The sequence below is a fragment of the Athene cunicularia genome, assembly GCF_003259725.1.
Source record: "Athene cunicularia isolate RWA chromosome 4 unlocalized genomic scaffold, athCun1 chr4_part3, whole genome shotgun sequence".
NCBI lineage: Eukaryota > Metazoa > Chordata > Aves > Strigiformes > Strigidae > Athene > Athene cunicularia.
The window spans coordinates 23,161,193-23,172,020 of record NW_020799100.1 but is presented as its reverse complement, the minus strand read 5'-3'; the positions used below and the strand labels follow the sequence as shown (position 1 = coordinate 23,172,020).

At 55.8% G+C, this 10,828-nt stretch overlaps 1 protein-coding gene across 1 annotated transcript in view; it reads left to right on the top strand.

Moving 5' to 3' along the window:
* AR (androgen receptor) overlaps window positions 1-5,871 on the top strand; it is a 52,110-nt gene extending 46,239 nt beyond the window's left edge. Inside the window, exon 11 of the mRNA XM_026848834.1 lies at window positions 754-5,871. Coding sequence (XP_026704635.1) covers window positions 754-909 — 156 coding nt within the window. The 3' untranslated portion in view covers window positions 910-5,871. The remainder of the gene's footprint in view (window positions 1-753) is intronic.
* The last annotated feature ends 4,957 nt before the right edge of the window (window positions 5,872-10,828 follow it).

The following is a 10,828-nucleotide window of genomic DNA, read 5'->3' as shown; positions in this document are numbered from 1 at the left end:
GACAGGGTTGGACCAGGTGACCTTTCAAGGTCCCTTCCAACCTGGACTGTTCGATGACTCTGTGATTCTTTGTGGTTTGTTTGTTGTTGCTCTTGGCACACCTTTGCAGTGTGCTCCCAGGCTAAGTGGCAGAGAAAAGAGACGTTAACTGCTGAGGGAGTGGGAGTTAGCTGTGCCTGTCCCTCCCTGCAGTAACCACTCCTGAGCTTGAGTTTATGGGCTTCCTTTTTTAGCAATGAAAAGCTCTTTGTAGCTGATACTTTTCCATAGGCAGCCTAGCAGAACAGCTCCAGTTCTCAGTGCCCCCAATGAATCTTCTCTGATTACAGCAGCGAAAACAAATTCTCTGTTTGTGACTTAAATTTGTGCTGATGAAACGTGAGCTAGACCTTTCCTCTTCCCTGGGGCTCCGCCCCGTGCCCGTATGTCTACGAGCAAAAAGCAATTCCTGATCAGTGAAGTCAGCAGCACCTGCACACGATAAGACAAGTTTAGGGGTAAGGAAGTGCCGTTTGTATACATCCCCATTTCTGGGGACTCTGAGCGTGAAGGAGCATGGCAGAACATGCTGCCAGGCGGGGGGTTCCCTCGCTCATCCTTGGGGTGCCCTCCTGCCGTCAGGCTGCCGCCGGGGAGCGATGGCCCGAGGGCAGAGCGGGTCCCACTGCAGCGAGGTCCAGCCCTGCCCCTGCTGACGGCTGCTCGGCCGCTGACCAGCGACTTCTCGTTTAACAAACTTCCTTCCTTTCCCAGATTGCCAAGGATCTGCATCAGTTTACATTTGACCTCTTAATTAAGGCCCATATGGTGAGCGTGGACTACCCTGAAATGATGGCCGAGATCATCTCTGTGCAGGTTCCCAAGATCCTGTCTGGAAAAGTCAAGCCTATCTACTTCCACCCACAGTGATCTTCCCGAGGGAGCCCCCGGTTCCGCCGCCCCGTTCCAGCCATCTCCCGTCTGTCACTTCTGCACTACTGCACTGCAGTGCCTTGGGGAATCCCCCCCGCAGAGGCCACGGACAGTTCCGAACCACGACCTGCTGGGATCTCTGATGTTTTTCTTTTTCCCGAGGTACCGCTGAACTGAACTACCTGCCCCGGCTCCTGCCCAGACACGCTGTGCTGGGGCAGGGGATGGCGGCCTGGTGGCAGCGGCACCGTGTCTATGCTTTCTTCTTTGTGTGTTTGCCACAGTGGCTTTTAGTGGCCCAGGGCCACGGGAGATCGGGAGAAACGCCCGCAGTTGTTGGGTTTGGGTACTTTTTTTAAAACCAGAACAAGACAAGAAGCTGGTCGAACCTCTCAGTTTGGGTGTGGGTTACTTTAGTCCTTTGGGACTTTTTATTTGCATTACGGTGCTGGGAAGCAGATGAGTTAAAATACAGCAGTAGAGAAACAGAGAAGAGTTGTGGAGACGAGATGAACTTGCAGCCTGATGGATTTCCAGGACCTGCTGCTGGGTCAGAAAGCTGCCGCGCAGCCGTGGAGGGCTCTGCCCCCGCCAGCACCCTCCTGCCGCCGGCCCCGGTGGAGCGCTGCGGGGCTGTCGTGGAAGGGCTGCCGAGGAAGACGCCCTTCGGGAGGCCCCAAGGAGGGCAGAGAGCGACTGGTTTCCACCTGGGATGATTTTCCTGCAGCTGGTGAGGCTGGTCTCGGTCTGGCCAGGCGCTCAGCAGCCACAGTCCCATCCTGCTGCTCCCACACAGCCGTACCCACGAACCCACCTCCGCAAGTGCCTGACGTCCTCCGACCTGACGCTCTCCCTCCTCCCGCGGGCACCCCAAGGCCCTGCCCGGCCCCTCACCACCTCTGCTCTGTGTCCGCAGACCCCGGGTTTCCAGCTACACGACTTATTTTCTGTTTGTCCCAACTGTTCTTTCTGAAGCCACCAAGACTGCCTGGCCGGACGCAGTGGGGGCTGTGACGTGGTCTGGCTTTACCCGCACGGGTGGCTACAAGGGCTCCTTGTGCCGGCGAGTCCGTGCCCTGCCGCACGCCGTTCATTGACCGGGGGGGGGGTTTGCCACCACGGGACGGAGCGGGGTTTGTGGTGGAGCTGTGCCCCCCAGGGCTCTGAGCCCCCCAGGGCTCTGTCACAGTCCTCGGGCACAGAGATGCCCCAAGCATGAAGCAGATGCCGGAGCGTGGAGCGGTGAACCCGGCCGTCAGGTGCCTCACACCGCGCCGTGTTCCCCCGTGTGCCACCCGCTACCGTCCGATGTCTGAAGGGGAAGGGGAGGGTGAGGCGGTCCGTGTCGTGTGGGAAGGGCTGCTCGTGCTTCTGCTGCTTCTGCTGCTCGTGCTTCTGCTGCCTGGACGGTTCACGAGTTGAGCGTCACCGTCAGCTCGCCGGGCAGGTGCCCTCGTGGTCCATCTGGGTTCTCTGCAAGCTTGCAGGAACAGAAACACTTAATTTTCCTGATGCTGAGAAGTATTCTCATTAAGGGAATTTGCATTAAGGGTATTGTCATTCATTTTCATGAAGGGAAGGGGTAGGGAACAAAAAACCCCAACTATTGAAGAGGGGGATGTTTCTTTACAGCGGTTTGTAATGGGTTTTCCTCCCCTGCTAGATGGGGCTCTGCTCACGCTCATCCTCCTGAAATCCCCTCTCGTAGGTGGCAACAGAGTCCGCAGGCGACCTCCCTGCCCGCCAGCCAGCAGGACGGTGTTCTCAGAGGCCTTTCCTATTGCAGAGGGCTGCACGCATTTTGACTGTTGATATGATCGACTAATACTTGCAAATGAACCAGTAAAAAGGTCCCGCTGGTGCATTTCCTCTCTTCCTGACCATTTTCTGGCTATTTTCGGGAGGCTGCAACAGGCAGCTGGGGGTAACACTCTGATCTCTGTCATCAACAGGAGGGTGTTTATCGGCAATGTGCAGAGCTTCGTGCTTCCCACAGCCTCGTGTCACTGAGGTTTTCATTAGTTAATGAGCACGGAGGTATCCTGCTGGGAACTTCTGCCAGGAGATGGGGAGGAAATCAGGCTGGATAGGGATCTGCTGGTGGAGGCTCGCCTGGATGAAGGCCGGTTTGGAAGGGGGTGCTGCCTGTGGGGCGAGCCGCCGGCGCCTGGTGCCTCCCCGACGGCTGCCGGAGCTCATGGCAAGTCCCGCAGCCTCGGGGCAGGGGAACAGCCCTTTTTTACACAAAAACTCCCTTGTTATGATGTTATTAGAGGGGTGACTGGAGGATGTGGGACCCAGTAGCACCTGTGTGTGTATTTGCTGGCAGGGAGTTCACACTGTTCCTGGTTTATTTTCATGGCTGCTGCAGGAACTGGGGAAAAAAGAGGCTTAAGAAATACCGAAGTCCAGGTCCTGCCATACAGCTTTGTCCTTTTCTGTGTTTTCTTGTCTCCTTTTGCTTTACTAAAGCAAAGAGGATTTCCCCATGTTCACAATCCTGTGGAAGCTGTCCCGTCCCTGAGGCTTTCCTGGAGACGGCTGAGCCCTGGGAGAGGGGATGCCCCCGGCGTCGGTGACCTGCAGTGCCCCGTCCCCCCGCTGCCTCATGGGCTCTGCTTTGTCTTCTCGGGGGGTGTGTGGGCTTTTGTGCCACCTTGGCCCACCTTGGCCCATCTCCCAGCCGGGTCCTGGCAGCCCCGTCCGCACTCAGCAGGGAGCCTCGATTAGCAAGAGCGGGAGCTGCTCGGAGAGACGGGGTGAACGGTTCTGGAGAGCCTGGCAGCATCAGCGCTGTTCCCCCAGAACGCCCAAAGGGCCTCTGTGCTTGGCCCCAGGCAAAGCGGGGTTAAGCCGCGAGCATCGCGCAGGCGAGGTCGATGCCGAGCATGAGGAAGGCATTGGCCCCTCCTGTTGCTGAAGATACCTGTTTAATGCTCTGAGAGAGTTTCTTTTCTAGTTGCACACAGTGCAACTAAATATTCTTTGGGAGATGTGTCAGTATATGCCAATATTAACAGCAATTTTCAATATAATAATTTTTTCTGGTTAGGTACTGCTGTTTTCAGAGGTCCGTCCTTTGAGCATGAGCAGAGCGCCCGCTGGCACACCCTGGTGTCGGTATCAACTTCTTCAGCTTTCTTGTAGCTGAGTCTGGTTAGACAGGGATAGTGTTTGCACTTGGGGGGTGACAGAGTGTCCTTTATTTCTGCCCTCTTCGACTGCACGAAGTGTCCTTGCACTTTAGGGCAGAATCCTGGAATTACACCGTGGTAGCTTTTCTCTAACTGTTCCAAAGTAGACTTTCAGAGGCACAGAAATTACCGTAACGCCTGGCTGAGTCGTGCTCTGCCCCATCCCGTCCCGGTGCCTGTTCTCAGGCGATGCGGCGCCTGGACGTGGTGGATGGAAACCCGCTGCGGGGCTGGGCACGGCCCCGCTGCAGGGGGGGGCTCCAGCCTGGCCGGGGGGGTCGGCGTGGGATGGGGGGGCAGCGGTGTGGGCTGCAGCCCCCCGCGCCCCCCTGCGCTCACTCACCTGGAGGCACTTGTGCTCCGTTCCCTTTTCAAGTGGTGGGGAACCTGCCCGTGGGGTTCAAGAAGTGAAGAACACCTGAAACCACAGCACGTTTGTAATAAGCCGCTCTCTGTGCCGGGTGTTTTGTGTTCTGTGGCAATTCAGCGCTGGTTTTATTTGTTACCATGTCTCTGTAATAAAGAGTTCTCTATATTGATATATATTCTTTTCTTTGTAATAAGCCAAAAAGCTCATTGCTGGTGCCTTTTTCCCGGGGCGGACCCCGAGCCCGCAGCCGTGTTCCCCGCAGTACGGAAGCAGAATGTCCCTGCCACTGCTGGTTTCGCAGCAGCTGGGCGGGGTGGGGAAGCAGAGGCGCAGGCTGACCCCAGAAGAGCACAGGCGCCTGCAGGCGGGGCAGGAGGACGTTCAGGTACAACGACGTGGTCCTTGGCGAGGGCCAAGCTTTCCTCTTCCTGCGCCCAACACGGGAAGGGCCTTTGCCCGCGCTCGGGCTGCTGCTCCGCCAACTTCATCCTGCGCAGGGGGAGCGGACACGTGCCGCGTCGCGAGGGCTGCGGCTGCGTTGCGGTTGCAGTGCTGCTGCCTCAGCCCCCTTCAGGCGCGGCAGCGTTCTCCCCCAGTTAATAGCTCCTGAGGGTGGATTCTGCTTCTAGAGAAGGACGTTAGTTGGATTGTTGCCACTGCTCCTTCTTTTACAAAAATTGGAACTGGCTACATTGGGTAAGGAAAATAAGAGACCTACAACGTCACAAGATCACGGAGAGTGGAGAGCGGCGACGCCGGCTGCCTTGGCCAGCGAGACGCGGTGGAGGGTGCCCAGGAGACCACCACCGCTCAGAAGTCACCGTGCGGGACTGAAGGACACTTTACTGTCGTAACCAAAAAGAGGAGCCTGTCTGGCATCCGGGATAAAGACAAAGCCAATTACACTCCATGAGGGGAAATCAGAATACTCCCTTTCTGCCTGTTTTAGTCTGTGCTTGGGTCCCACGCAAGCCCTCAGCCTGTGCCGTGCCACAGGGCAGACCTTCACGCTTGGTGTTCAGCTCTTTTTGTAATCTTAAAATCTGTTGTTGTTCTAAGTACAATAAAGGCAGACTCTTGTTTGTTGGAACGCTGCTCTGTGCGTGTATTTGGCTTTTGTTTCAGTTATCTGCATGAAAAATGTTATCCAGTGTGACGAGTATTAGCTATTGACGATGCCAGGAGTAAGTGGGTCATTTTTCAGTGGATGAGGCTGCATGTTGGGTCATTCGTAGGCTGTTTTTCACAGTAGGATTTTGCTATTAATCACGTCTGAACTGTTAATTCATTTACACATCAATTGACTAATCCTTTCATATATGCCTCCTTGGGTCTTTTAAATTGAATTTCATTTGATTAATGTATTTCTCAAAGCAAGGAGCTAATAAAGGCCAGTGTCCTCCTCCTTTTGTGGTTGTTCTCGGTATCTTTATGAGCAGTTGTAAATCCATTCTGCTGGAACTTCTTTATAAAATTGACCTGTGCTCTCTAGGAAATAAAAAAGGCTGCTTATCGGCCCACTTTTTAATTCAAGGCACAGATGTGAATGCAGCTCAGGGTCAAGATTTTATTTGCTGTAAGACAAGCCAAAGAGCTTGAGGAAAAGAAAAAAAACCAACAACCAAACCTCGTCAGTCCACAGAGAGCTGGCAGTGTCTGATTGCAGAGCAGCGATCCCCGGTAAGCAGCGTCCCGAGCAGCGCGAACAGCCTGGGCGTGTGGAGCAGCGTCGTGCTCTGTCATCAGAGTCCGTCCCCGTCCCTCTATCTGTGTCACAGTTAAAAATGAATGCTTCAAAATTCACCCCTAATCCACACCGAAGAACCCACGGCTGCTCATGGGCTGTGCTGCCATCTCAGATACTGGTCACCGTTACCCCCAGGGTCCCCCTCAGACGTTGGCTTGGCCACCAACGTGTCCTGGGCCGAGAGCCGAGCACGCAGGTGATACACAGACAGTGGATGTCTGGCAGGGACAGTCGCCGATGCTAATAACTGTAGAATTGGTGAAATCTCTGCCCTGGCTCTGAATTCGGAGCACAAGGTCTCCAGACAAGGGTGGCAGTGCCACTTCGGCCTGTCTGGAGCCCTTGCGATGGCTCACGGACACACACAGACGAGGGCTCCAGGGCGTGGTTGCTGTCGCGGAGCTGCCCTGACGCCTGCGCAGGTCACGGCCCCTCGGATCTGAGGGGCTCGTCATGCCCCAGCTGAGGAGGAGGAAGGCCGGGCGAGGGAGACGTGGTGGTTGCAGGCTGGGGGGGCTCCAGTGAAGAGCCCGGCGACGCTCAGGTTGGCGTCTCGAGGTGACTTTTCTACACAGGAGCGTGTAGACACACACGGATTCGTGTGGAATCTCATGAAGGTGGTCAGGCAAAAAAAGACCCTCGTGCCCCCTTCGCACCCCATGGCACCGCGCCGTTCCCAGCGGGGCTGACGGAGGCGATGGGGCTGCCCCGGCTCTGCCCCACGGCATCGCCCCCAGCTCGGTGCCAGCCCAGCAGGGGCCAGGGGCCACGAGCAAAGTCTGAGCCCCCCAACCCGCTGTGCGGGCAGAGCCAGGGCTCGGGGAGCCCAAGGGGACGCGGGATGTCGGCTCCTGCCTGGCCTGACCCGGGCGAGAGCTGCCCCAGCCCTCCATCCCGGCGGGGATGGGGCTCGGGGGGCTCGGGGGGCTCGGGGCAGCCCAGCCTCCGGAGGGAAGGGAGGAACGCTCAAGCCAAGTGCTCTGTTCTTGGCAATGGCCTCGCTCTGGAGCAGAAACCCACTTAATATCCATAATAACCGTTCAATTTAGAAAAACAACACTTCTCAGCAGGGAGGAGGGACTTACTGGGAGGTCTGAGAGGGCTGCAGAGCTGCCCTTCCCGCTGCCGTGTTCATTTGTCTGCAGGTCTCTGCAGACTCCTGGCCCAGTTCGCAAACAGCCCCTGGCCGGGTGCCCTTTCTGGTCCTTTGGGATGACAAACGCAGCCGGACCTTTTCCAGGAGGCTCCGTCGGCCGAGCGAGTGGGGCCTGCCTGCTGCACGATGGGCTCCTGCAGCACAAACCCAGTGAGGAATCAATCCTGCCCTGGTGGGTTTTGTTCTGTTTTGGTTTTTTTTTTTTTTTTTTTCTGAAAACATCTCACATCAAGCAGCCCTAAAATGTCTTTAACTGCTTTAAAGCAGTTTGCTCACCTTAGTCCTTAGAACAGCCAGTGGGAAGACAGAATGGTTCCATTTCCCACCCGCAGCCGAAGCCCCACGTCAGTGGGGGCTCCCTGATCCTTTTCCAGCCACCGTCACCGTCTCCCATCCGTGGTGGCCCCAGCAGTTCCTCCATCCCCCTGGCCAGGCCGGGCTCAGCTCACCTGGTGCTGGGTGCTGGGCGCCGGGCGGGTGCTGAGCCGTGCTGGCGGGCTGGGGCCTCCCCATCACACTAAGGGTTCAGGATCCGGCCACTGAACCGTGCTGGGACCGATGTGTATCTATTTATTGCAGCCAGAGAAAGGTCCAAGAGGCAGCAGGACACGGCTCTCCGTGGGTCCGAAACTGCCTGGGGAATATTTAAACCCAGGAATTGTGGCCCGGGACTGATGTTTAGACAAACCTGGGTGGTAACGGGCTCCCAGCTGTGAGCGGACGCTGTGCCTGAGGCCACGGTGCCTGGCAAGGAGCACGCTGGTTGTTTATTATGGAAGTATTTTAAATTTAGTTTAGTTTCTCCAATTTGCATCAGTTTTTGCAGCTCCCCCTGGGACAGAGCGATTACAACCCCAGGCTTGACCCGGAGCTCAGCCACTGCCCAGCCCCGTGTTGGTGCCACTGCGAAGCCCCCGGGGCCACCCCAGTCCCGAGCCGATGGGCTCCCGCAGCCCCCCGCTCCCCTCCTGCCCAGCTAAGCCCAGCCCAAGCCCCAGGGAGCACAGGTTTTAGCAGGCGGGCGGCTTCCAGCCAGATCAGAGTGATACACTGGCCATGCCAAGCCTCTCACATGAGGCTTTTGGGGCGTTTTTGGGTTTTTTTCAGCATGTGCGCCCACCCCACCTTCCCGCAGAGCCCAGCCTGACGCTCAGCAGGAGCGTGGGGGTGAGGAAGGAGGCTGGCAGCACGCACCGCGCCGCGGGGTCACGCCGACTCCTGTGCTCGGCCTGAGGAACCTCCGCCAGCCCGGGCTTTGCTCCTCACCCAGAACTGCCGCCGTGGTGGACACAGGAGAGGGCGAGCAGGGCCCTGCCTTTCAGCAGCTCTCACAGACTCTGATAGAGGCTGTGAAAGTGCTTCTTCCATTAACTTCTGAAAATACAATGAAGATAAAAAACGTCGCCGCTTTCACTGGCTCGAAGCATCTCCTGATTTTTTAAGCCAATCACAAGATATTTTCTGGTGGCCCAACTTTTGATTTACGGATGTATAGGCCGAGTAATGCTGCTGACAGCTGCCAAGAAAACGTCTGATGCAGAAAGCTGGTCCTAAATCAGAGCAGTCAGCTGGTTAATTGTGCAGCAAGTTGGGCCAGAGAGAATTATGGAGCTTAAAACTAAGACTCTGATCTTGCAAGAAGTCCTGCGTGGGTGGATTCCTGTGCCTTTATGGGTCTCCGTGCAGCACATAAATTGAAGATGTCGGTGCTCCACTAAGTACATTTCAATTCTAAATTTATCATATAGATGTGTCTACTGTAGTGTGCTTTTAACCTCTCCAAATTCTTCCTCCGGGAAGCCCTCCCCGAGGCTCAGTCTCCAGCTTCGAAACTTCTTGTTTTGATTATCTTTCCTTTGTATATAAAAAAAAAACTGACAAGGTTTTACTTATGCTGGAAAATATTTTTCTTGCTCAGATGAAATCAACATGTTTTCCTTAGGAAAGCAAACCGTGCACCTGTGGGTTGGGACACCAGAACTCTCAGTGTGGTGCCTCGGTGCACATTCCAATTTGCCATCATTTAATACGAGGTCTAATGGGAAGAAAAACCAGTTTTCTTTCCCTGAAATGCTGTTTTGAAGGCATCCATCCCTGGAAAAATTACAGTCCTGAAAAGAAACTTTGCAGATAAAAAAGGAGCTGGGAAAAAAATAGGCAAAAAAATCCCTCAAGCTGCTGCTTTGGCTTGTGGCACCTGGGCGCGGGGACCCGGCGTGGTCAGGGCGTCGGGGCCCGCCGGGCGCTCCCCGGGGGCCTGGAGCCGGGACAAGGCCCGGCCCCCCCCGAGCCTGCAAACCCAGCTCAGCACCCTCCAACGTGCTGGGATGGCAGAGTTATTGCAGGAAGGGTACTGAGAAAATACAGCAATGAGAGGCCTGGAAAAGGGCAGAGAGGAGAAATGAAGCTCCCGCTGACACCAGCGCTGAATTCAATCCGCTCAGGCTGCCGAGCTGCAGGCTTTTCCCGCCACAATACTATAGGCTGGAAAAATGAAAAATAAAATCCCTCAACCAAGGAGCGAGTGGTTTATTTAGGAAATCTTGTGGAAAGAGGCTGCATTTCCTCTTTGCGTGGAGGAAGCAAAGCGTGCGGCCCCCAGGAACAGCCCCTCCCAGTGCGGGCGCGCGGTCGGGCGCTTTTCCCTAAGCCCGGGCTCAAGAGCAGGTGGTGAGACTCATTTAAGAGAGACCCGCGAGGGGGCTTTTGTCGAACAGGAGCGAGAAGGCTGGAAACGCGGGGGCACAGCGCCACGAGGCTGGGAAAACACGTGAGGAGGGGATAAAGCTGCCGGAGGGATGGAAAGGAGCCGGCGCTGCGTCTGCAGTCGGAAATAAGCAGAAAGGCGTTTACTGACGGAGGCAGCTCAACAAGAACCGGGCAGCAAAGTTAACGATGAGCAAAGGCTCAAAACCCACCTTTCAAACCCGCCCCTCTGTAACAGGCAGGAGATACTTCATGGGGTTTACACAGGTTACAGTTGTAATATAAAAATGCTCCTTACTAGAAATAAAAACTAAGCAAAGACACTGAACACCACACCTAGAGGACTCTTTCATCAAACCACTTTTAGATTTAATTTTGACAAAATACCCACGTGTGCCCCAGCCACGGGTGGGGAGGGTCGGCTGCACCCTCGGGGTGCGGGACGGGTCCCGCGGGGCCCGAGAGGGGATGGTGCAGCGGGTGCAACATCGGCAGTGCAGAAAGAAGGAAAAAAAAAAGCACGGCTGGATTCGTCTTTTGTTTTACATCATGGAAACTTTATAAACACTTGAAGTAACCTACGCTTTTACAGGACAAAATGGCTCCGAGCTGCGCTGGGCTGGGCGAACCCCGCGCTCCCAGCAGGATTGTGCCCCGCAGCCCCCCCAGCACCCCCCACCACTGGTCCCCAGCACCCAGCTGCGCTCACGGAGGAAGAAAAAAAAAAAAACAGCACAGACACG